Here is a 27789-nt window from a genome sequence, read left to right as displayed (position 1 = left end):
AACTGTGAACAGCTTGTATTCACATATCACACAGCCAATTCAGCAAAGAACTAGTTTATTCAAAGCCTTTGTTTTCTATCTGTTAACCCAATTCTCAACCCTGGTCACCAACTCCACATTCATTAATTTTGTTCAGGTTCTATAAGGTTGCCATAGCTGGGGAGTAGTAGGGGATGAATTCCCACTACCTATTAAATGCTCCCAGTGATCTGTGTCTCTAATAGCCTCAGACAACAAAGACCAGTTCCTGGCCTTCGCGTGTGGCTTTGCTACTAATCCCGGCAGAACCATTTCCACTGACAGAAGAAGGGGAAAAGTTGGGTTATTGGTGCTTTAAAACCAGTTGCTTTGGGCAGATGGAACTCGTCAGCCACGGTTGGCAGCTCAACTACGAGGACACAAACTCTGATCTCAGCCCTAGGCTGCCTCTGGCTACAGCCACCCATGGAAAAGGTTTCAGGAGTAAACCCCGAGGAAATATCCGGAGCGGAACTCCCTAAGGCAGTCCTGCGCTGAGTTCCTTTGGATTCATCTGCAGCGTGGAGAGGGGGAGCCTGTTACATGGGCAACAGCTTGCTCTCCGTATCATACTGTCCTGTAGACAACTAGGACACTACATCCATGGTTGATCCCAACCAGTGGAGGGCCTCAATTTTGTTCAACAACTCTGCCTTGTTGAAAACCTCCATATTCATTGATTTCCCCTCATTCCCTCCGTATGAGGGAGGTAGGAGGAGTGAGGAAGAATCCGAAAGGAGGAAGGCTGTTTCAGTTCATCTGGAGTGCTGTGGTCCTCTCATTTGAAGATGCAAGCGTGTTCACATTTAGAGCAGGTTTACTAGACCTATATAGGACCCTGGTCAGACCCCACTTGGAGTTCTGTGCTCAGTTCTGGTCGCCTCACTACAGGAAGGATGTGGAAGCCATAGAAAGGGTGCAGAGGAGATTTACAAAGAGGTTGCCTGGATTGGGGAGCACGCCTTATGAGAATAGGTTGAGTGAACTCGGCCTCTTCTCCTTGGAGCAACGGAGGATGAGAGGTGACCTGATAGAGGTGTATAAGATGATGAGAGATATTGATCGTATGGATAGTCAGAGGCTTTTTCCCAGGGCTGAAATGGTTGCCACAAGAGTACACAGGTTTAAAGTCCTGGGGAGTAGGTACAGAGATGTCAGGGGTAAATTTTTTACTCAGAGAGTGGTGAGTGCATGGAATGGGCTGCCAGCAACGGTGATGGAGGCGGATACAATAGGGTCTTTTAGGAGACTTTTGGATAGGTACATGGAGCTTAGAAAAATAGAGGGATATAGGTAAACCTAGTAATTTCTGAGGTAGGGACATGTTCGGCACAACTTTGTGGGCTGAAGATCCTGTATTGTGCTGTAAGTTTTCTATGTTTCTAATGGCTGGGTTATCTTAGGGCTGGTTTGGACAGGGCAGGCTTGTATCTGTGTGGTTTAGAAGATAGGAATTAACAATTGAGATCAAAAGATCCTATGGGGGTTTTGTAGATGTGGAGGGGATTACACAATGAGGGAACATCTAGAACTGGGGGGGGGTGGGGACAGAGTGTCATAGTCTAAAATTAGTAAGGGGCTGCCTATCGAAAGCAGAGATCTCTCTGAGGGTGGTGAGTCATTGGAACTCTCTTTGTTAAAGGGTGCTGAAGCAGAACCTTTGAATATTTTAAGGCAAAGTGATAAACAAGTTGGTGAAAGGTTGCTCTGGGCAGATGGGGGGGGGGGGGGGTTACGAGGCAGATAGGGGCCTGGACGAGGAGGTGGTGTTGCGAGTCAGACGGAGATCAGGATTGCGAGGAGGATGGCAGCTAAGTGAGTCAATGCAGACGGGCAGAATGGTCAAATATGCTTGCTAAGCCAACTGGGGAATGCAGCTCACATCCCTGGCATTTGTTTGTAAAACATTTTATGACATTTGCTATCGGTGGTGAGAGTGCAAGTGACGGATCTGTGCTGGTCTTCAGACCAACTCTGTGCCACAACTCTGCAGTACAGAGTCTGCTGCACTGAATTCTCCTGCTGACTGTAACAAGAATGAATTGATCAGACAGATGAGATGGGACAGCAGCATTAAACATCTTCATTCCTTGAGAGAGAACACATCTGCAATTTGAAAAAGAATGACCTGTCAGGAACACCATATAACGTTGACATATGCCTGAAGTTTATATCAAAATTGTACTCTTTCACTCTTACTGCAGAGCCCGTTAACCGGATTTAAAACCTTCTGCCCACATGAGGACGCAAAAGACTGCAGACACAGGAATCTGAAGCAAAAAAAAACTGCTGGAAGAACTCAGCAGGTCTGGCAGCATCTGTGGAAGGGAAAAGGAATGTGTTAATGCCTCGGGTCGAGACTCTGCACCAGATCCTGCAACACGTATGGCGTTTTGAAGAAATGTCCATAGCTGCTCGGCACAAGTACAGAGCAGGAGCTCTCAGAGGCTCGGTAGCGTAGCAAATAGTGCGACGCCATTACAGCTTGGGACATCAGAGTTCAGAGTTCAATCCCAGTGTCCTCTGTAAGTCCTCCCAGAGGAATGTTTGGACTTTCTCCGCATGCTCCAGTTTCCTCCCACAGCCCAGAATCGGTTATTGTAAATTGTCCCATGATCAGGTTAGGGTTAAATCCTGATTGTCAGGGGTTGCAAAGTGGCTCTGCTTGACAGGACGGAAGAGCCTTCTCAATGCTGTGTCTCTAAATAAAATGTTAAAAAGTACTAGACTGTAAGATGGTTTACAACATTATTACAGTCCTTTTACTGCTCACCACCCACTTCATCATCAATTACAGGCAAACTTACCCTTTGCCAGTGCACGAGTATGTAAGCAGCCCACACTAACAGGGGTGATAGCTCAACAAGACACTTTTGGAAACGTTTATAAATATTTATGCTTGGAAGTTGCAAGTTTAATCATCAAAATCGGCTTAAGTACAAGTGATATGCAGACAAAATGACAGATCTTATGAGAACAAAGCATTTCTGACAGAGCTCTCTCTCCCACTGTTCACATCCCAACCTTAACCCTTCACCTGTATTTTCCCTCCTGAAACTTGTACATACACAAAGTCTGCAATCATTTCATAACACACAGCCATAATTTTAATCATATAAAATTGAGAAAAAGTACCTTTCTTCAAGGGTTTCACTGAAGATAGATTTATTTCTGAAATCATTTATTTAGAGATACAGCTCAGAATTGACCCTTTTGGCCCATTCGAGCTGCACCCCCAGCAACCCCTGATAACCCCCTATTCAACCCTAACCAAATCATGGGACAATTATCAATGACCAATTAACCTAGTAACCAGTAAGCCCTTGGATTGTGGGAGGGAACTGGAGCATCTGGGGAAAACCCATGCATTCCACAGGGAGAACATACAAACTCCTTACAGAAGACGTTGGGAATGAACACACGGAACTCCAATGCCCCGAGCTGTAATACCACTGCACTAAACGCTATTTTACTATAGTGCTCCGTCGGGGATTTGATACGAAACTAGGGTTTTTAAATTGATGCATCAAGGATTTCCACAGCAGTGCTTTCTCCTGGATTTCTTTGTGCATATAATTGAGAGCAATGATCACTTTGGCAAAGGAGAGCCTTGTGTACTCAAATGTACCCATTCTCATTCAACTATTGAGAACTGCAACAAGAAAGTAGCGTCCATCATCAACGACACCCCCCCCCCCCCCCCAAACCACTACCCAGGCCAGGCTCTCTTCTTGCTGCTACCATTGGCCAGGAGGTACCAGAGCCTTAGGTCCACACCACCAGGTCTGGGGGCAGTTATTACCCTACAACCATCAGCATGGGTACGTACACTCACCTCAATTCTGAACTGATTACACAACCTGCAGACTCACTTTCAGGAACTTGACAACTTACTTTATCAGTATTATTCATTTTTATTTCCACAGTTTTGCACTTTGGCTGCTTATTCGTCCTTGTTTTAAGGACAGTTTTCCATAAATTCTATAGTATTTCTTAATTTTCCTGTATATATACATACTTGGATTATAAATTTACTTTGAACATCCAGCTAAAGACGGCACAGAGCAAGAAATGAATTAAGATTCTTGCCCAACCCCGATCCTCATCACATTCTACAGAGGTTGTATTGAGAGCATCCTGAGCAGCTGCATCACTGCCTGGTTCGGAAATTGCACCATCTCGGATCGCAAGACCCTACAGCGGATAGGGAGGTCAGCTGAAAAGATCATCGGGGTCTCTCTTCCCGCTATCACGGACATTTACACTACATGCTGTATCCGCAAAGCAAACAGCATTATGAAGGACCCCACACACCCCTCATACAAACTCTTCTCACTCCTGCCTTCTGGGAAAAGGCACCAAAGCATTCAGGCTCTCACAACCAGACTACGTAACAGTTTCTTTCCCCAAGCCATCAGACTCCTCAATACCCAGAGTCTGGACTGACACCAACCTACTGCCCTCTACTGTGCCTATTGTCTTGTTTATTATTTATTGTAATGTCTGCACTGTTTTGTGCAATTTATTGCAGTCCTGGGAAGGTCTGTAGTCTAGTGTAGTTTTTGTGTTGTCTTACGTAGTTCAGTGTAGTTTTTGTACTGTTTCATGTAACACCATGGTCCTGAAAAACATTGTCTCATTTTTACTGTGTACTGTACCAGCAGTTATGGTCAAAATGACAATAAAAAGTGACTTGACTTGACATTTAAGGGAATAATCTCTCATCTCCCCCCTTCCATCAGATTAAACGCAAAGCAATGAGTTTCTGTTCAAGAGGCAGACTGTATTTATGTGAACAACACATAAAATGCTGGAGGAACTCAGCAGGTTAGGAAGCGTCTGTGGAAATGAATAAGCAGTCGACATTTCAGTCTGAGACCCTTCTACGGGACTGGAAAGAAAGGGTAAAATGTCAGATTAAAATGGTGGGGTGAGAGGAAGGAGTCCAAGCTAGGTGACAGGTGAAGCCAGATGGGTGCGGGAGTGGGGGTGAAGTAAGAAGCTAGAATGTGATAGGTGAAGCCAGGTGGGTGGGAGTCGGGAGGAAGTAAGAAGCTAGGAGCTAGGTGGAAAAGGTGAAGTGCTAGAGAAGAAGGGATCAAATAGGAGAGGAGAGTGGACCATGGGAGAAAGGGAAGGAGAACAACATCAGGAGGAAGTAGCATATTTCAATATATACAGCAGAGTTGCCCCAAGGGAGATGAGGAAATGAAGAAAAAAAGTTATAGAGCGGAGAGTCAGAGAAAGGGAGGAGGAACTACTGAATATTCTCACTGAGAGCTGGGACAAGCATAATGAAACCAGTGGCTTTCTCTCGAGCTGCATCCTGAGACATGATAGAGTACATTTCCCTGGTGGTCAGTTCACTCAGAAATCCGTGATTTCATTTCTAGTTTCTTGTTTTGTTTCACATACACAATCAAACGCTGGTGCGGGGGGGGGGGGGGGGGGTGGCGTCTGTGCCTCACACAGCCACCAGCTCTGTCAGTCAGCTGAGCTGTGATGAGAACAAGCTGGTAAGTAACCCACAGTGGGCAGCTCGGCTGCCTCTCAAACACAGGATAGTGACATTCCCACTGCCTACACACTCCTGTCACATGCAGAACCTTCCAAAGGTCAGACCACAAAGGTGACTGCTCTGGCAAAAACAACAGAACAGTCTATATGTATGACCAACATATTCACAACGTAACGAGGGGGACCCAAGCAATAAAACACAGATTATCTGCTTCGACTTTCAATTAAAATCTGGATTCCAGCCTCTTATCCTGTTTATTTATTTATTGAGTAGGCCCTAACATCCTTCAAGCCATGCTGCCCAGCAACCCACCAGCTTAATCCTGTTCCATATATTCGCCCTCTCATTTTCTTATTGGTTCTCTCACAATCGGTTACCTCTGCCCATCCCACTTCTATCTCTACCGTGGCCCCTTTAATGAGCTCCAACTACTGTGTCTCTGCCTGTGGGCTTCCCCTCTCTCTGCGTCTGTGTCTCTGTTCCAGTGTCTGCACGTCTGCATCCCCGTCTCTCCGTCTGTGTCCCCATCTCCCCATCTCCGTCTGTGTCCCTGTCTCTCCATCAGCACTCCCATCTCCCCGTCTCCGTCAGCGTCACCATCTCCATCCCCGTCTGTGTCCCTGTCTCTCCATCTCCATCAGCGTCCCCATCTCTCCATCTGTCTCTCCAACTCCGTCAGCGTCCCCATCTCTCTGTCTGTGTCCCCACCTCTCCGTCTCTGTCTGTGTCCCCATCTCCCCGTCTCCATCAGCGTCCCCGTCTCTCCAACTCCGTCAGTGTCCCTGTCTCTCCATCAGCGCTCCCGTCTCTCCGACTCCGTCTGTGTCCCCGTCTCTCCGTCTCCGTCTGTGTCCCTGTCTCTCCGACTCTGTCAGGGTCCCTGCCTCTGTGCCCCTCACTTTTTCTAGCGCTGAGGGAGTTGCTGAAACTGCACGAAGGGCCTCCCCGGTGTTGTAGAGAGAAAGAAAACAAAAAATGAAACATGTGAGTGTTATGAAATTCAGTTGCCGAGTACAGCAGTGAAGTGGAGACTCGCTTTTGCCTTTCCTCATCTCAGTTCTGAATGATTTCACATCCAAACCGCTACAGGCCTCCGGGTGAGAACATATTGACTCTCTCCCCTCACAGTGAGCAAATGGATGTGAGAAAAATGGAGGGCTATATGGGGAGGAAAGCTTAGACTGATCTTGCAGTAGGTTAAAAGGTCTGCATATCATTGTGGGCCTATACTGTTTTATGTTCTAAGTAAGAAAATTCATCTCACCTCAGTCCCAAATGGCTAAGCATTTACTTTGGGACTCTGAACCACAGGTTCCAGACTCCTCGGCCAGAAGAAAGACCTTCAGTTTCAGAACCCTGAACACTTCCTCTCATTCTTTTCAATTCCACAGATTAGAGGCTTGGCCTGCCTAGTCCCTCCTCATGTAACTGACCCACAGTGCCAAAGAAGCAACTGCTAGAACCTTCACTGCATTGCACCTGTACCGAGAACACTCGCCGTATAGCAGGGAGGCCAGAACGCCAAGCAGCACTCTGCAGCCTGGTGCAATTACAGAAAGGTATATTTATCCTTGTACTTAAAACCTCTCGCAATTAAGACCAACTCTCCATTTGTCTTTTTAATGAGTATGCTCACATTCTAATCAACAACGCCCAAATTACTGATCGCTCTCTGAGAGCTTTAGAGGAGATCTGAGGAAGAACTTGCTTCCCCTGGAAGGTGGTGAAGTCAGATTCACTTACAATATCTAGACAAGCATCTGAATCACTAAGGCACCATAAGCTGCTATGTTATGCTAAGGCACTATGTCCTGCTGAATGGTATAAGCATTGACAGGGACCTGATGGATGGCATGAACACAGTGGGCCGAAGAGTCTGTTCCTGTACCTTATGACTATTTAAGAAAATATGGAGAACTTTGCAGTTTTCCACAAGTTGTTGCCCCCTTGACTCGGATTGCCTCTCGCCCCTTGCAAACTCAAGGAACCCCACCATCCAGGCCCTGCTCTCTTCTCACTGCTGCCATCAGGAAGGAGGTGCAGGAGCCTCAGGACCCACACCACCAGGTTCAGGAATAGTTAATACCCCTCAACCATCAGCTCTTGAATGAGAGGGGATAACTTCACTCAGCCCCAACACTGAACTGTTCCCACAACTGATGGACACACTTTCAAGGACAGTTCATCTCACAGTCTCGATATTGATTGCTGACTTTTATCGTTTCCTTCTTGTATTTGCACAGTTTGATGTCTTCTACACACATTGGTTTGTCTGTCTAGTTGTGTGCAATTTTTCATTGATTTTATTCTGTTTCTTTGCAATTACAGTGAATGCCCACAAGAAAACGATTCTCAGGGTAGTGTATGTATGTTTACTTTGAACTCTGAATATCTTCATCGATGCTCACATCCTCACCTGATCGTACAGTTTGTCATCACCCAGCTTGCAGGTGTTACACGCAGTTCCTTTGGACAGATTGCTGATTGCCGAGTCTCTGATTCACAGCCGGGCAATGCGACAAGGACCTGTTCACTGCAAGAGTACAGTGGAGGAGTAGAGCACTTGACCCCTCAAGCTATCCGGCCATTCAATATGAATATGGCTGATCCATGCTGCCTCAATCCCCCTCCTGAGAGAAGCAATTTCTACACACCTCAGCACCGTTCCCGTCACTTCTCTCCCACTAATTCAGGGGCTCCAGTCTTGGGGTCCACGACATAAAAAAGTTGACAATCCCTGTACTAGTGAAAACATCTCAGCAGCCACCATATCAAATCCCCCTTAGGACTTTATATCATTCTCATTGCTCTGAACTCTGCACAATACTGTCACCCTCTGCCGACAACAGGGCGATCCTGGTGAATCTTTGCTGGACTGCCTCACCAACCTCTGTACAATTGGAAATAAACCTCTCTTTTCTGTAAGTTCAACCTCTGCAATGAAGACCAATACGCTGCTTCCCTTTTTAACTACTTGTCAGAGCACCTGCTAATTTTTTTTGGAGATTCATGCGCTAGAGAACCCAGATCCCTCTGAACTTCACTCACTTAGACCATAAATACAGGATCAGAATTATACCATTTGGCCCATTGAGTCTGCCCTGCCATTTTTCCATGGCTGATTCAATTTTCCTCTCAGCCCCAATAAAGTCTTGCCCTGCACAGCTGCCTGTGGCAAAGAATTCCACAGCTTCACCACTCTCTGGCTAAAGAAATTCCCCATCATCTCCGTTCTAAAAGGACGCCACTCTATTCTGAGCCTGGGTCCTCTGGTCTTAAACTTCCTCACCATAGGAAACATTGTCTCCACATCCACTCTATAAAGACCTTTCACCATTCAATAGGTTTCAGTAAGGTCACCCCTCAGTCTTCTGAATTACAGTGAATACAGGCCCAGAGCCATCAAACACTTTTCATGTGACAAGCCATTCAATCTCTGGAATCGTTTTTGTGAATTTCCTTTGAGCCCTCTCCAGTTTCCGCACATCCTTTCTCAGGGGCCTAAAACTGCCCTCAATAGTCGTAGTGAGGCCTCACCAGTGCTTTATGAAGTCTCATCATTATATCCTTGCTTTTATGTTCTAGTCCTCTTGAAATGAATGCTAACATTTAGTCTGTCTCCATTGAGACAGATCCCTCGTACCACGACCTCACACTTCCCCACAGTAAACTCCATTTGCCAGGTTTTCACCCACAATATCCTCATCACAACACACCCTCCCACCTAGTTGAGTGTCCCTTACTTCATGAGGAGTTTGAGGAGGCTTGGTATGACACCAAAGGCACCTGCAAATTTCTACAGTTGTTGTACCGTGGAGAGCAGTTTGACCGGTTGTCTCACTGTCTGGTACGAAGGGGCCACTCACTGCACAGGATCGGGAAAAGCTATACAAAGCTGTAATCTCCACCAGCACCATCGTGGGCACCAGCCTCCCCAGCATCGAGGACATCTGCAAAAGGCGATGCCTCAGAAAGGCGGCATCCAACATTGAGGACCCAGGACATGCCCTCTTCTCATTGCTACCATCGAGAAGTTCGCACAGGAGCCTAAAAACACACACTCAACATTTCAGAAACAGCTTCTTCCCCCTCCACCACCAGATTTCTGAACGGTCAATGAGCCCATGAACACTACCACAGTACATTTCTCTTTCTTTTTTGCTCTCCTTAGGTACTACTTAATCAATTTAATTTTTAAAAATATATTTCTTATTCTAATTTGTCATTTTAATTATGTAATGCAATGTGCTGCTGCAAAACAACAAATTTCATGATTATGCCAGTGACATAAAACCTGATTCCAATGTGCTCATTTGGACTTCATTATTCCCTCCTGCAGATTATTCATGTACATAGTGAATAACTGAGGGCCAAGAACGGATCCTGGGGCACTCGCTCGTCACATCCCTCCAGCCTAATAAAGCCATTTATTCCAACTCTTTAGTTTTCTATGTGTCCACCAGTTTTCAGTCCCTCCTAACGCACTTCCTCCGACGCTACAGACTTAAAAATTATACACCAGCCTTTTAGGTAGCGCCTTGTCAAACGCCTTTTGGAAATCTAAGTACTCTACATCTACAGGTCCCCCTCTTTCTCCTCTCTCCAGGATATCCTCAAAAGAGTCCAGACTAAATTGTCAACTACGATTTACCTTTCTTAGAACCATAATGACCATGTTTCATTGTAGCTTTCCTAAAGGATTAGTTAATTCCCCTTTGATTATCGACCTTGGCATCTTGTCACCAATGGATGTTAACCTAACTGTTCTATAGTTCCTCTCCTCTGTCTTGTCCCTTTTTTGAAAAAGGAAGTCACATTAATTGTTTCATTCAGGACTCTCTGCCTTTGTGAAGACCACTGTCAGTTCCCCGAACATCGCTATCCCAATGACAACCAAGTTTCTCGTTTCTTCCTTCACCTCAATCGTTTCCTGCATCTTGTTATTCCTGTTCTTTAGATTCTACCTTTTAACCAATTCTCAATCCACAATCAAACTTGACTCACCAAGCTCCTCTACTGAAAGTCTTTTGAAAATCTCGATACATCACACCCACTGATCCCCCCCCCCCCCTTTACTGGGTACATATTCAAAGCAATCAAATAGATTAGTTCTCAATTTTCTCTCTCCATCCTCTCTTAAGTAGTGAGGTTCACATATGTTATCATCCAGCCTGTAGCAAGCATTCCTGAATCCATCGAAATTTGAAAAACGTTAACCAACAGATGATGGCGGAGCAGCCTCGATGGGCCAAATGGGCCAATTCTGCTCCTCGTTCTTCAGCTGTCCATCGATTTCGATGTTGACCGAGGCCTGGGCAAGGTTGTATGGAAGACTGGCAGTTGCCCATGCTGCAAGTCTCCCCTCTCCACGCCACCGATGTTGTCCAAGGGAAGGGCACCAGGACCCATACAGCTTGGTACCGGTGTCGTCGCAGAGCAATGTGTGGCTAAGTGCCTTGCTCGAGGACACAACACGCTGCCTCAGCTGAGGCTTGAACCAGTGACCTTCAGATCACTAGACCGACACCTTAGCCACGTGCCAACACAATTCTGCTCCCATATCTTATGGTCTAACGGCATCCACTACCCTTGCAGCCACCTCTTTCAAAATTCTGATATGTAGATCATGTGAGCCTTGGGATTTATACCTTCACTCATTAATTTCTTTAGTAGAACTTCTTTACTCACACTAATGCCTTTCACTTTCTCACTTGCACTGGAGCCTTGATCCAGCACCATTCTGGGAGTCAGAGAGCCACAGGAACAAGCCTCTCAGTGCATCAAGTCTATGCTGATCTGCTTTGTCCTCCTACACTAATCCCATAAAGTGCTTGTTTAAGTGCCTCTTAGAACTACTATCTCATTTCATCCCCTCTTCTGGGAATATCTTCCAGATATCAATCATTCTCTACCACTTCCTTATTCTCTGGTACTAATTCACCCACCTCTTTGACAGCCCTCCCTGCTCTTTTCCTTTTGTTTCTAACATATTAAAACTTCCACAATTCTCAATTCTATTTGTCTGAAGACATTATAAAGCCTTTTCCTTACACTAATTCTTCCTGTAATCCATTGTCGGACCACTTTTCCTTCCCGCCTTAAAGGAATATATATTTGGTATAGATCAAGCATTCCGTCAATGCTAGCCTCCACCTGTCCACCATCAGACCCATCGTCTACCCCAGTCAGCATCCTTCATCGCTTCCTTGGTTTAGAGTCACGTGGACTTCAATTACTTTCAAATTTAGTGTTAAGATTCAATAAATGATGGTCACACAATTCCCCACCATCTCCTTCGCAACAAGGCAATTAACCCTTTCCTGTTGCACAACATTGGATGTGAGACCCGCCCGCTGCCAGGGCCATTCCTCACTACGCTTATCTTCTTTACCTTCCATGTTACTGCTAACTTGATTACACCCAGTCCACTGGTAGATCGAAGTCCCACGTGATTACATTACCCAATTTACATGCACCTGTCCTTTTATACCAGAGGCTACACCCCTCCCACTAACATCTACAACCAACCTCAGCACTGTTTTCTGTCCTCGGCCACTTCTCAGTTACAAACAAACTGATTTGAATATGCATGATCCTGTCTACACCTTATACTGATGCCATCCAATATCGACAGCACTACAACACCTGGTTTTCTTAAACAACAGTCTGCTGCAGGAACTTAGCGGGTCGAGCAGCAAGAGGCTATTGGGAGCTTTAAGTTCACAGGATTGAACATCACCAATCGCCTGCTCTGCTCCAACCACGTCGACGCAACGGCAAGAAAGCTCACTGGTGCCTCTACTTCCGCGTGTCCCCGCCAACCCTTACCAATTTTTATCGAGGCACCGCAGGAAGCATTCTGTCTGGATGCTCAGTCTGGCAAAAGCTCTGCAAGTGCCCGCATGAAACTGCCGAATGTTGTGAACACAGCTCAGCACGCCACAGGAACCAGACACCCCCCTCTCCCTGCCTCAGTAAAGCAGCCCAGCATGATCAAAGATCCCCCACCCACCAAAGACATACTCCCTCTCCCCCTCTCCCATCCGGCGTAAGATACAAAATCCTGAAAGCACATGCCACGAGGCTCGAGGACAGCTAATACCCCAGTCAACAGACTCTTGAACAGACCTCTTGCACAATAATGACATCGTTTACTTGCACCGCACTTTATATCGCTTACCTGGTAAACGCGGTAAATCGCTTACCTGGTTAACGCGGTAAATCGCTTACCTGGTAAACGCGGTAAATCCCTTACCTGGTTAACGTGGTAAATCCCTTACCTGGTTAACGCGGTAAATCCCTTACCTGGTTAACGCGGTAAATCGCTTACCTGGTAAACGTGGTAAATCCCTTACCTGGTAAATGCGGTAAATCCCTTACCTGGTAAACGCGGTAAATCCCTTACCTGGTTAACGCGGTAAATCCCTTACCTGGTAAACGCGGTAAATCCCTTACCTGGTTAACGCGGTAAATCGCTTACCTGGTAAACGTGGTAAATCCCTTACCTGGTAAATGCGGTAAATCCCTTACCTGGTTAACATGGTAAATCGTTTACCTGGTTAACGTGGTAAATCACTTACCTGGTAAACGTGATATATCATTTACCTGCACTGCACTTTATCTTGTTCTACCTCAATGCACTGTGTAACAATTTGATCTGTATGAACAGCGTGCAAGACAAGTTTTTCTCTGTATCTCGGTAAATGTGACAATAATAGACCAATATTAATATCAATAGCAACTGTGGAGGGAAAGGGAATGGTTGGCGTTTTGGGTTGAGACCTTGCGTCTGGATCACTACATCAGTACGACAGCTCCGTGACGTTGGTAATGTCGAGTTCTTTGCTGTGAACACTTCACACAGTTAGATTAACCTCGCTTCCAACTTGCCCAAGCATAGGAGAGACAACAGCAACTCAGAGAGGAACTGGATAAAGACTTGAAGGGGGAATTCTTGGGAAGCTATGGGGAAGGATGGGAGGTATTGGGACTAAGAGGTCTGTAAAACAGAGGCATTGGGGTGAACGGTTGTTTCAAATGCTGTGGCCGGAGGATTCCTTGTCTCCTTTCCCGACAAAAATCAGTCCCAAGTGTTAAAAGCACTTGCATGTGGATGATCTGTTACATGGAAACTAGGAGAACTAGGTCACCCAGTATGTCAAGCCTGTTGCAACATTCAAAAAGACTGAGATTGTGACCTCATCTTCCAATCACCACAGTAACCTTTCATCCCCTTGATCGGCCTTAAAAAAAATTGGAAGACCACTCCCACTGTCTCTTGAGGAGGGGAGCTCCAAAAACGCACAGCCCTTCTGAGAGAAAAAGTCAAGTTGCCTCACTTCTTTTTTAAATAGGCAATCCCTAACCCGCAAATTGCTGACACGATCAACGTGCAAAGAAACTCGGACCAGAAAGAGAGCAGTGGAACATAAAATTGAGGAAGGCTTTCTAACAGGGAGGGGAGAAAATGGAACTCATTCTTATAACAGCAGAGGAGAGCTGGATAATCATGTGGGAAAAGAGGACCGGGAGGTTATGATGGTGGAAGGGGAGTAAATACTAGTATGAATCTGCTGGGCTGAATGATTTATGCCTGGGCCTTGTGTCCAATCGGATTTAATAAGACCATTAGACATAGGAGCAGGATTCAGCCATTCAGCCCATCGATCCTGACTCCAGGTGAGGGTAATAGGAAGCAGTTGCTCAGTACTAGGTTCCACATTTCCGACGTGCACTGTTCTGTAAGTCACCACAGGGTGAGGGAGTGTCTGAAAGGCTGGAGACAGTCATTTGCACAGCCTTATCTCAGTGCATTTGCGGCTCTTGGCTGTTCAAACTGTGCCACAGCGCTACTCAGTGCACAAACTATACTCTGGACACGGTCCAGCTGGCCCTGCTCCTCAGCGCTCATCTAACCAGCTCCCTATGGAAGAGCCGCTGAGGAAGCGCCTGGGCGAGGGACAGTCGCTCGGGAACGCTCACGTCAGGAAAACTCAGCCTGGGAAGAGGGACAGAATTCCAAGGTCAGTGCCGGAGAAGCAAGACCCCGCTCTCGGGGAAATCAGGATCATAGAGCACTACAACACAGAATCAGGCCATTTGGTCCATCTAGTCCATGCAGACCTATTAATCTGCCTGGTACCACTGACCTGTCCCTGGACCATACCCCTCCCGTCCACGCGCTTAAACAAATCCTCCTAAACTTTTATATCAAATCTGCATCCAGCACTTGCGTTGGCAGCTCGTTCCACACTCTCATCACCCTCTGAGTGAAGAAGTTTCCCCCATCATGTTCCCCTTTAAACATTTCACCTTTCACCCTTAACCCATGACCTCTAGTTATGGTCAGCACAGACACACGTCCCTGTGCGGAGCCACTGATGAGTCCGTGTGCAAGAACACTTACACGAGAGTGAGCGCATTTGTGCCTGAGTATACTTACACATGCGCATTGCTGCAGGTTTGCACACCAGCATGCATTCTGCACAGCATGCTGTCCCTCAACAAATACGTGTGCCTCCAACAGATCAAATTTCATCAACAATAAAGTAACTCCTCCGAGGTTTTCAAGGATCTGAAGGGATTTCGAAGAATCCGTGTAAAGCCCTCGCCCACAACAGGTGCAAAGCGGATAACAACCTGATTCCCTGCCACTTCACCTACAACCTCTCCTCCCTTCACAGAACCTACCATCTCCATACAGGACTCACTGGTGTGCTCTGTAGGTGGAAGATCAGGCTCCAGTGAGATGCACATATCCGCTCTGTGACACAGTGGGCAGTGAGAAGTCCCTCCTCCGACGCAAGGGAGCTCACCCCAAGCTACGGACAGACACGATCAGAATGGCATTGCTGAAAGCTAACAGAGTAGTACAGAAGTGGAATGGCTGAGCCAAATGGACTGAACTCGATCTCCGAACCTACCCCATCATTCCCTTGCACTATACCTGTCTGCCTGCACTGCACTTCTCCTCTCGTTGCAACATAATATTCTGCATCAATCTCCTTTTACTACCTCGATCAGAATTCAGAATTCAAGATTGTTTAATGTCATTTCCAGCACCCAAGTGTAAAGGAGAACAAAATAATTGTTACTCTGGATCTGATGCTGCACAAAAAAACACACAATAAGATAAAGAACACAATCATAAAAACACTCGATAAATATATAAGACAGCTTACATATATAGATTGATAGGCACAGGAGTGTCAGTACGTAAGGTGACTGACAGGAAATGATAAAGAAGTGGTGGTAGGGGGTGTGGAGGGGCGGGTCAGTAGGTGGAGGTGTTGATCAGCCTTACTCCTTGAGGGAAGTAACTTGCATTATTACGTATGGAATGATCTTTCTGGATGACATGCAAAATAAAAGCATGTACCTTAGTCCATATGGTAATCCCACACCACCCAGGTTCAAAAGCAGCCACTTTCCTTCAACCGTGCAATTCTCAAACCAGCCGGCACAACCCTCGTCGCCACCTCAAAATGGCAACACGATGACCACTCTGCACGACAGTGGGCTGGGTTTTTTTTTGGTTCTAATTGTGTCGTTCCTTGTACCATTTTGTACAGTCTATGTTTAGTTCACGTTCCGCGTGCGAGTGTTGCGTCTCCACCGCGATGGGCCCGCGTTGCCGCTGCAAGTGAACTTTTTGTTGTGCCTGTGCACGACAACAAACTCAGGTTTGACTTTGAACGGCAGATTAACTTGTCGGATCCTCAAAGAATTCTGGAACACTTCAAACGTCATATCCCTTTCACAAAAACAACGTTCAGCCTTCATTGTGTTCAGCTTGTTTTTTACTAAATGACTACTTCTTCCGAGATTATTGACTACAACATCTTCCCAACAAAAGATAAAGCTAACTGTCCTCTTGCTTCCCAACTTTTTATCTTGAACAAAGGAGTCATATTCAAGATTTTCCAGCCGCCGTGCAACTGGGCAAGTTTTGGATGAACTCAACTGGTCACTCTACTATCGCTGCAGCACCTTTTGACCCTGGTTTTTAGTGACCCGTCTGCCTTTAACACCACTGGTTATTTTCCACAACTTCTTCCTTCATCGCTGAAGTTAGCACAGGCTCTTCCGTCCTTTTTGAAACTTTCTGTACTCTCTGGGATGTTTGCTCTGTCTCCCACTGTGACGATATAAAAGTCAAGGAAAGTTGCACGTGAGGGGAATTCACTGTAATGAGGAAAAGGCTGTGGGTGGGAGCTGAGCCCACCGCCAGATCATCCAGGATCTTTCTGAATGGCGGAGCAGGCTCCATGGGGCAACTAGCTTCTCCTGCTCCTACTTCCCAAATCCTAATAAACTCATACCATATTGCAGTGAAGACTCTTCAGAGCCTGCAGGCTCCTGTCAGTCATTCCCCAAACCGTGCCCTTCATCAGCAATACTGAATAATGCAGAGATATTGAAGGCAGACCATGGCACATACTCAGGGACCAGAACCGCTGTCACACTCTCTGCACTCGCCAGATGGAATGACTTCATTTCAAATGCAAATTTGCGAATGCCTCGTGCACAGCTCCACGTAGAAGTTTCCAGCTTTCTCCGTACAGGCTCCAGCCGTTTCCACCGAGTCCCCCCCACCCTTACTCGTGGAACATCTTGCCCCGTACCTTCCAAGGCCAAAGAGATGCCACTTAACTTTAACTCCTTCTAACCCTCAAACTCCTCCCTCAGTCTGTCAATCACACTGCTTTTAAGCTCACCTTGCTTCAGGGAAAAGATTTTTAGCTGGGGTCTGAACAGGAGACGTGGTATTTTGAACATGCCACATTAATTTGCTCAAGACTTTGAAATTCTCTGACAAAAGAGTCCAACGAAGAGGGAGGGTCAGCCTCACAGGTAGCTCACAGCTTGCATGCAGATTTAAAACCTGTGCTCCGGCTAATTTGCAAATCCTCACATTGCAAACAATTACAGTCCTTGGCATTCCACCAAATTTCCTTAGGATATGGCCTTTTCAGCCCATCGAGTCTATGCTAGCCCACACAGCAATCAAGTTTCCCATCATATTCCAAGCAAATGCTTCCAAAAATATCCATCACATTTCTGAATGGACAATGAACCCATGTACACTACCTATTTTTCTGCTCTCTTTTAGCACTACTTATTTCATTTTTAATATACTTATTTCTTATTGTAATTAATAATTTTACTATGTATTACACTGTACTGGTGCTGCAAAACAACATGTTTCATAACATATGCTAGTGATATTAAAACTGATTCTGAATTTACTCCTCACCTTCACACTAGGGGCAATATTACAGCAGTCAACACACATACTTTGGGACGTAGGAGGGAACAGGAGTGCCCAGAAGAAACCCAAGCAGTCACAGGGAGAAGGTGCAAACTTCACACAGAATAAGCCTGGGTCAGTGGAGCTGGGAGGTAACAGCTACACCACCTTCCAGGCTGGCTTATTGTTAAGATCAGCCGACTGCAAACCATCAGAAACCCCACACAACATGGGGCAGCTGCGGTGAAAGGGCTGGTGGAAAAGTTCACTCGAAACACCCCCCCCCCCCCCACCCCCGAAGGACAACTCAGCAGGTCAAGCAGCATCAGTGGAAATGATCAAACAGTCGACGTTTCGGGCCGAGACCCTTCTTCAGGACAGGAGAGGAAAGGGGAAGATGCCAGAGTCAACAGGTGCAAGAGGGGAAGGAGGATAGTTGGTGGGTGAAGCCAGGTGGGTGGGAAAGATAAAGGACTGGAGAAGAAGGAATTTGATCGGAAAGGAGAGTGAACCATAGGAGAAAGGGAGGGAGGAGGGGCACCAGAGGGAAGAGACAGGCAGGAGAGATGAGGTAAGAGGCCAGAGTGGGGAAACTGAAGAAGAGGGAAAGGGGTGGGGAATTTTTTTTCCACTGGAAGAAATTGATGTTGATGCCATCAGGTTGGAGGCTACCCAGGTGTCGCTCCTCTACCAAGGGTGGCACAAGAGGATGCTACAGACCAATGGGTCGGAATGGAAATCGTAATTAAAATGTTGGGCCACCGGAAAGTAACTCTTTTGGCGGAAGGAGCAGAGGAGCAGCAGTCTGCTACTATTCACGGATGTATGCAGGCTCCCTCTGCATATCCCTAGCTGAGACAAGCCCACAGTCAGCATTTACATCACTGCAGTTGTGTCACAGCGAACAATACTAAAATAACATCTTCTCCCCCGGGAAATCTGCTTTGGAGCTGCCACCATCAATGTGTGTCACAGCAGACACAAGCCCAAGGCTGAAATGTCCTTCACAGCAGACTGGGCCAAGGTCCAGATTATGTAAAGGTCTCAACAGAGACAGCAACTCTACAAACATATGATTATAGAGAAGGAAAATTAAAGAAAGGCATCAAGGAGCCATCCAGGCTGCGTAGAGTAGTGGCTAGAACGACACTATTACAACTCAGGGTGTCGGGAGTTTGTAGTTCAATCCCGGCGTCCTCTGTAATCAGTTTGTACGCTCCCCCCATCATCCTCCAGGTGCTCTGGTTTTCTCCCACAGACGTACCGGCTGGGAGGCTAATCGGTCGATGTAAATGCGATTCAGCTAGTGGTAATAGAAGGGTTGCTAGGCTGGGCTGGAAGGGCCTGCTCTGTGCTGTATCTCTAAATAAGACCATTACTACCCGAGTGGGAAATGACTACACCCAGTCTCAGAAAGTGTTTGTGGGATTCCCAGAGGAAGAGTCCAAGCCTACTTTTGTTGGCACAACAACAGGAAAAAAGTGAACTACAATTTAACTCGCGCTTAATCTGATCTGGAGATAATCCAATCCTCACAGGGGCACCTTCAAGCACTCCCATCAAACTGACAGACCCCAAAGCACCAAGGGGGCCAGTAATCTGTGATTGTGAGGCCATTCAGCCCGTCATACAGCTGATTTGCCAAGATCAACATTAATCATTTTCATTTACTTCAGTTCCAGCGAGACGGCCCCATACACTCTCTCCCCCCACACAGCAAGCTCCAAAGCAGAGATGAACATCTACGGCATTTTACACGAAGTCTGCAGTGTGCTGCTGTCTGCCAGGGGATGAGGCAAAGCTCAAAACTTTCCAGCACCCCTTGGAAGAGTTTCCTCCGGCTGTAACTGTTAACATGAGATCTACGTGGTGCAGTGCACAGTCTCATCATTGCCGTGATTAAAATTCTTTAATCCATGGTGCTGTTTAAGTCCAAATCTGCTTGTGCAAAAATAGGACTGAATTCACAGGATGTAGGCACTGTTATGCCAGCAGATGAACAGCATTAACATATGGTCCCATACTTCCACACGAATATGCAAATTCAGTCTAAGATTCTTAGTACTTCCTCCCCCTCATCGCTGGGTAATCCTGCCCACCAACAGATTCTGTGATCTAATTTAAATTTTCTCATTTCCCGTTTTCTGCAAATCGATTTCCAAATTGTGAAGCATTTCAAGTCTGAACTGAGGTGTCGACAGGTCATTGAAACAAAGCCTTCGACGCCTCCATGATGACTGTGTTTCAGCATCTTAAGCATCCAGGGCAGGAGATCGCATTTGACAGCTTTTTCTTTCAAGCTTTCAAAGCTGAAATTAAATTCTTCAGCAGACCCAGATACACCTATTATGCACAGTTATAAAAGCCAAGCGTCACCGTGTTTAGAAGCACAGTGCAATATTGTGATTCATCTTCCAACCCATCATGAGCAGACAATAGTCACCCGTTTCCACAGTCTGTTCCTGTCCCAGCTTCTCTCTCTGCATCCCAGCCTCCCACCATCCATCTCATTCCCAACCTATTTTCCCACTTTCTCTGCATCCCAGCCTCCCACTATTCACCCTCCTCCTCCCCCTTGGCTCCCCAACTGTCGCTCAGGACACAAATCCAAGACAGGGACTGGGAATTTACAGGAGCCTTTACCCAATTAGTACTCACAAGTCGAACACAAGATAGTGGTATCCTTCTTCTGATATGCTGTCATGGAGCCGAACTGAAAAATAAAAGAACGCAGCGTGAGCTTTCTTGATTGAAACATTTGATTAACAATCTGAACGAGTTCTACGGCTTTGATTACTGAAAGGATAGGCTTGTGACCCAATACCATACAAATGAGGATGTCGGCTCGTGGCCAAGCGGTAAGGCGTTCGTCTAGTGATCTGAAGGTCGCTAGTTCGAGCCTAGGCCGAGGCTGCGTGTGTGTCCTTCAGCAAGGCACTTAACCACACATTGCTCTGCGACGACACCAGTGCCAAGCTGTATGGGTCCTAATGCCCTTCCCTTGGACAACATCGGTGGCGTGGAGAGGGGAGACTTGCCGGTCTTCCACAAAAAAAAAACCTGGGAAATTTCCAAGGTGCAAATCCATGGTCTATTGAGATCAACGGAGGCCTACACTACACAAGTGAGGATCTTTAATGATCATACAGATCGTGGACTTGAAATACTTGCTTCTTTAAAAAGAAAGCTGCTGATTTGTCCTCCGGTTGTCTTGCAAAGCTCAATATTTATTGCAGACCCCTGGGAAGTCAATCAAAGTGAGGTTAGACCAAGATGAACATTTGCCATACTTTGTAACCGACCCTACATCGGGAATGTACACTCAGCCCCTAGAGCAGGGGCTTCCCAAACTTTTATATGCCACAGACCAATACCATTCAGCAAGGGGTATGTGGACCCCAGGTTGGGAACTCCTGCTCTAGAGTATGTGCCGTTAAAACCAAGGCTGATATGAGAACAATTTCTCCAGCCATCCACTCAAGCAATGGCTGATATGTTTTTATATTTGTACCTTCACAGGTTTGGGCACCACTGACAATACCAGCAGTTACTGTCACAAGAACACACAAAAATGGGAGCAGGAGTGATCTGTCTGACCCCACCAAGCCTGCCTGCCATTCAGTGTGATCACGACTGACCCGGTGCAGGTTTCAGCTCCACTGATACACCTCAACATATAATAAAACACATGCAAGATGGCGTCAGCGTACGTCGGCGACTCTCTGCGGGCTACAGGAAATTGTACCAGATTTCCTCTTAAATATACTCCTTTTGAACTTCTTTCCCTGCAATCTGCAGCATGCAAATTTCCTCTTAACAACAGACTACGAAGTTACACCAGTGATCTTCAGATCTCACATTCGGCGGTTAAATGCAGAGCAATTTAGCACGGCGCCTTTCAGGGTCAAGGCCATGGCCGAAAATGTGGCAGGAGAGGCAGAATTCAAACTAGGCTGAAGCAGAGAGAGGTATGGGCCTGAAGTGGAGAGAGGGATGAGACCTCCCCTACCTACTATCTTGTTGGTGAATATGCAGTGCTACGAACCCCGTAGCTGAGTTACTTACCAGCAAAGATAGAGACGTCCGTTGGAGTCTGATGATAACATTTTTAACAGTATTTATTAGTAAAAATACACAAAAATAATATCAATGCAAATATACAGATAATATACGTCGTCAGTACTAAACCTAAAAGTGCCGGTATAATAATAATCAATAAGAAATAAGCTCTATCGTTGTCTAGGGGATAATGAATTGTCCGATGGAAATATAAAGTTCGCTGCAGTTCACACAGGCTGCCGTCATTTGTTTGTCGCTGTGTTGCAATTGTTGGAGAGAGAGAGAAAGAGAAAAACTTGCCGACTTTCCTTTATGATTTCGATCCGTCGGAGTCTCGTTGTTGTGGCCGTTCAAGTGTGACCTCTCCTTTAGTTAAACCGTTCTTCCGTGTGAGCCCGCCACTCAGGCAAGGGAGGACGCACACGAGCTCTCACCGGCTTCGCTATAAAACGCTGTCACTGGACTTATAGCGTTTCTCCTGGTGTGTCTAAGGGGTGTTCCCCAGACCCGTCTTTTATCCTCACTCACGGGGTCTCAGATGTCAATCAGGTTGGGATGATGCAATCCCTCAACCAGACCACTCTGGTTGACCCCTGAGGGGTTTCAATGAATAGTACAGTACTCAATACACAATTCCGTCTCCAAGAGACAACAGCAGTAATCAGTGGTTCCGTTCTGCTTATGTCAGGAGACATTCCAAACCTTGTGTATTCTGCGGTGTCTATAACAACTGCCTTTGCTGTTATCCTGTGTCTCTCCCATTACTGACATGCTGTGTATCTCTCTCATTTCCTGGGTCTCAGACCTGAAATAATAGTGATCTTGCGATTCTCAAAAAGGAGGGGGCGACTTTGTACCCTTCGGCCCCTCAGAGTTGCTCCATATTCGTAACAGCAGTCACTAGAAAATCAGATTGATGATCTCGGGGCAAGGCTGCTGTATCAGAGGCAGGTGAGGCAGATCTCAACTGTTTGTTGCACTGAAACTTTGTTAAGTGCGGATACCCCAGATGAAATGATATGACCAGAAGGTTTGACAATTTTGAGAATGGATTGAACCAGAAAGCCTGGTAAAGAAAAAGATGGCAGTGGCTGCTTTTTAGTCAGTTCTTGTGCACGGACGTTGGGGTTACAACAACTTCCTGTTCCCCTGACTTAGAGCAACTATCGATCAAATGGAGACCATTCTATTTGCCTCGGGAGTTCTCACCCGTGATTCTGACCACTGTTTACATCCCACCAGCGGCCGATTAGAAGCAAACACCCGCGAAACTGCACGATGTTGTCTGTAAACAAGAAACAGCCCACCCCGACGCATTTCAAATTATAGTCAGTGACTTTAACCAGACCTGTTGAAGAACACCCTGCCGAATTATCACCAGCATTTAACCTGTTGCACCAGAGGTCCCAACACACCAGGCCGCTGCTAAACTACGATAAGGAATGCCTGCCGTTCCTTCCCAAGACCCATTTTGGCAAGTTGGATCGTCTGCTGTACTCCAGCTACCTGCATATAGAAAGAGCCTCAAGAACAAGGCCCCAGTGATCAAGACAACTAAGAGGTGGTCACGGGAGGTGGAGGAACAGTTACAGGACTGCATTGAGTCAGTGGACTGGACCATGTTCAACAACTCATCTGAGGACGTGAATGACTACACCAGGGTCAATGCAGACTTTACTGAAACAGCTGTGGATGAGTGCGTCCCCATTGGGGTTTTCCCCAATCAGAAGCCCTGGACGAACAACGAAATCTGGAATCTGCTGAGAGCCAGATCAGAGGCATTCAAGTCTGGAGATCAAGAATGCTACAAGAGGTGTAGGCATAAGTGCTGGAAAGCCATCTCTTGGACTAAGTGAAGATTTCAGATTAGACTGGAATCAACAAGGAATGCTTGACAATTGTAGCAGGGTTAGAATGCCATAACCTCCTACAAAGTTAAACCTGGCGACATAGGGAACAGCAAAGCTTCGATTCCGGATGAGAAAAATGCTTTCTGTGGTCACTTTGATCACTAGAACAGGGAGGAACCATCATGCACCTCCATGTCTCCCACGGTGTAATAACGACAACCCCTCACTCAATGTCAGTAAGACCAAGGAACTGACAGGAGACACAGGAGAATAACACCAGAGGTTCATGAACCTGTAATCATTGGAGGATCAGAGGCGGCAAGGGTCAGGAACTTTAAATTCCTGGGTGTCACTGTCTCAGAGGACCTGTCCTAGACCCATCATATAAATATAATGGCAAAGAAAGCACAGCAGCACCCTTACTTCCTCAGGAGTCTGCGGAGATTCGGCATGTCATCAAAAACAATGGCAAACTTCTATAGACGTGTGGTGGAAAGCGTGCTGACTGATTGCATTACGGCCTGGTATGGGAACGCCAATGCCTTTGAGTGGAAAATCTTATAAAAGGTAGTGGATTCAGCCCAGTACATCAAGGGTAAAGCTCTCCCAACGATTGAGAACATCTACATGAAACGTTGCCATAGAAAAGTAGCATCCAACATCAAAGATCCTCACCACCTGGGCCATGCTCTTTTCTCACTGCTGCCATCAGGTAGAAGGTACAGGAACCTCAGGACTCACACCACCAGGTTCAAGGACAATTACTACCCATTAACCATCAGGCTCCTGAACAAAAGGGGATAACGACACTTATTCAATCATTTTATCTTGTTATTTCATGCTCGTCATTTATTGCTATTTATTTATTATCAGCACTTACAGAGTTTGTTTACAGTTACAGTCTATAGATTTGCAAGTATGGCCACAGAAAAAAGAGAAGAGAATCTCAGGGTTGTTCGCGGTGACGTGTATGTACCCTGATAACAAATTTTACTTTGAACTTTGAACAATAGTCGGAACCTGCCAAAGATCCTTTGGGCACGTCACCGTCAACCCTTACCAATTTATAGTGATGTGCCATACGACCCATCCTATCTGGATGCACAACAGCTTGGTTTGGTACCGCTCGGCACGTGACCACGAGATACAGTACCTCAGAGAGTCGCGCACGCAGCTCAGCACGTCGCGGGAAGCAGCCTCCCCTCCATGGACTCTGTCAATACTTCCTGCCGCCTCAGTCAAGCCACCAGCATAATCAAAGATCCCTCTTCTCCCCCTCGCATCAGGCACAAGGCACAAAAGCCTGACCCAAGTACAGTATCAGCCCTGCTGTTAAAAGGCTATTAAATAGTTCCCTAGTACGATGATAAGTTGGATGCTTCAGAAATCCCGTTATGATAGTAACATCCCTGTTTGCTAGAGAAGTTGTGGAAATCATATCTTCTGGGAATGCCCTGTTATCAAAGACTATTCGAGTGGGCTACATAATGCCCTATAAGACATCTTTAAATGTGAAATACCCTTAGAGGGTAAGACCATATATTTTGGATATATACCTCAAGAATGGTTTAAAAGAGATAAATATTTAATGAATATACTGCTGGTGGCTGGTAAAAAGGCCCTTACCAGGAAATGGTTATCACAGGAGAGCCCAACTTTAAATGCATGGATGGAAATTACAATGGACATTTACAAAATAGAGAAGATAACAGCATCTGTTAATCGTAACTTGGAACAATTTGATTCATACTGGGAAAAATGGTTTAACTATATAACGCCTCATAGGCCTGATTTTATTCTCACAAATCAATGAATATGTTGTAAAAAAGATCACTCCCTACTTGTACATAGTTTTCTCCTTTCGCTTGTTCTTTCTTTCCTCTCTTTTCTATAAGTGTATACCTCAGATAAATATTATGTAGAGATTTGTGACATATATGATTTTATGATATATATGTACAGTATCTGAAATACATCTTATGGAAATGTTTGTTTGATGATAAACTTCAATAAAAAATAAATTACAAAAAAAAAACAAAATCTACTTCATTATGACCTTGCACCTTCTTTGCTGCACTTTCTCGGTAGCTTTTACACTTTATTCTGCATTGGTCTCGCTAACCTCAATGCACTGCGTACAATTTGATCTGTATGAACAGACAGACAGACATACTTTATTGATCCAGAGGGAAATTGGGTTACAGTTTGCAACAGTATGCAAGGCAAGCTTTTCACTGCATCTTGGTACATGCAACAATAATAAACCAATTACGATACTCTTTGGGTCATGCCATCTTCTTGCAGGAGATATAGAAACCACAAGTCCCACACCACCAGGCAGAAGAGCAGCGACCACCCTTCAATCACTTGGTTCCTGAACAAACTGGCAAAACTCTAGTCACTGCCTCAGTACAGCAACACCATGACTGCTTTGCACGATTGACTTCGTATACTTTGCTCTTGTATAATTTTGTACGATTAATGATTAAACTTCTCTCGTGAATGCTGCAAGCAAAGCTCTCGTGTATCAATGGCCAAGTCCACAGGTGCAATGAAAACCTCTGACCATGACACTTCTGTGCCAGAGACGCAAGAGACTGCAGATGCTGGAATCTGGAGCAAAACAAAACAAGTTGCTGGAGAAACTCAGCAGGTTAGGCAGCATCTGGAGACAGAGGCACGGTCGATATTGCGAGTCGAGACGGAGTATGCAAAGGACATAAACATGCTCCAGGACAAAATCCCATGCACCAGCAATCTACAGGGCATGACACTCAGACTTGGGCTAGATTATTATTTTGTGTGTTTATTTACTGCTATCATAATTATATGTGCTATAGGTGCCTTGTTGTGTGTGTGATCTTTGGTACTGTGTTTTGCACCTTAGCCCCAGAGGAACACTGTTTCTTTTGGGTGTATTCATGGGTATTCATGTATGGTTGAATGACAACTGAGGCCAAATTCTTTTGAAAATGTATTTATCTCCGCTTTAAGTATTACTAATGATTAAGCCTGTGGAGTAGAGAATTACGGAGTCTCACCAGCCTCTGAGGGAGCAGCGTTTTACTGTATCTTATGACTATGTCCTGTTGTTCATACCCTAATTAAACCTGAAATGGCAGGACTGAGGTCACATCTGAGGCTGAATGGTTATGGATTAACTTCCCCGAAGGACCTGAGACAACCAGATGGGTTTTTGGCTGTTACTGAGATTGGCTTTCAAACAAAAGTCCCAGGTTTACTTCATTACTTAAATTCCCCACATGGAATTTGAATCCTTTTCTCTGCACTGATGATCCAGAACTCTGGCTGCCAAAATTGTTCCGCTAAGCTGCATTGTCCCATCCTTCCCCTATTTCCCCTTCAGCTCTTAGTATCCAAATCTACTGGCAAGTTGTGAATACAGACAGCAGCAGCACATCCTGAGCTTCACGCAGAATCACAACTCGCTGCATGAAGAGATCTCAAGCCACGCCAAAAGGTGGACAACTTCTCCAGAGATAGTGGCTTCCAACTGCCAATTGCTCAGCCAGGGGAGGTTCCCTCAGCACCTCTTTGTCCAGCCTTAAGAACATGTCATCTTTATTCATCCATGTCCCTTGACAGGTTCCAGACAGTGGTCTACCAAAAGACAAATGCTGGAAACACTCAGTACTCGGGCCACACGTAGGAAGAGAAACTCCAATGTTTCAGGTTGAAAACCCATCTTCAGAACTGGGAAGCAGACACAAGCAACACACACAACGCAAAATGCTAGAGGAACTCAGCAGGCTGGGCAGCATCTATGGGCAAGAGTATAGTTGATGTTTCGGGATGCTTCTCAAGCTGCAGAGAGAGGGAGGGAGGGGTTGCATCTCAGTTCTGACGAGGGCTCTTCCACCTGAAATGTTAATTCTGTCGTTCTTCTCTTCTGCAGCCTGACCTGCTGAGTGTTTCCAATATTTTCTGTTTTATTTAACAGAAAAAACATTGACAGCACGTCAGCAATGACAGCTTCTTTTGATGATCGATGTTTTGTTAAACTCAGACTTGTAAGATTCAGCTTCCCCCTTAGCAGCAGCTTGGTTCAAGACTTGAATGGTTGAGGGGAAGTA

The 27789-nt window shown here is 45.9% G+C and overlaps 1 protein-coding gene across 50 annotated transcripts in view; it reads right to left on the bottom strand.

Moving 5' to 3' along the window:
• The window catches only part of LOC140733858 (calcium/calmodulin-dependent protein kinase type II subunit beta), a 312164-nt gene that overhangs the window by 133030 nt on the left and 151345 nt on the right, over window positions 1-27789 (bottom strand). For all 50 annotated transcript variants that reach the window (XM_073057549.1, XM_073057550.1, XM_073057551.1 and 47 more), the window contains exon 4: window positions 20445-20499. In XM_073057549.1, the coding sequence (XP_072913650.1) occupies window positions 20445-20499 (55 nt within the window). The remainder of the gene's footprint in view (window positions 1-20444; window positions 20500-27789) is intronic.

The sequence above is a fragment of the Hemitrygon akajei genome, chromosome 1 (assembly GCF_048418815.1).
Source record: "Hemitrygon akajei chromosome 1, sHemAka1.3, whole genome shotgun sequence".
Taxonomy (NCBI): domain Eukaryota; kingdom Metazoa; phylum Chordata; class Chondrichthyes; order Myliobatiformes; family Dasyatidae; genus Hemitrygon; species Hemitrygon akajei.
The sequence above is the reverse complement of the archived record's forward strand: the minus strand, read 5'-3'. Positions and strand labels throughout refer to the sequence as shown.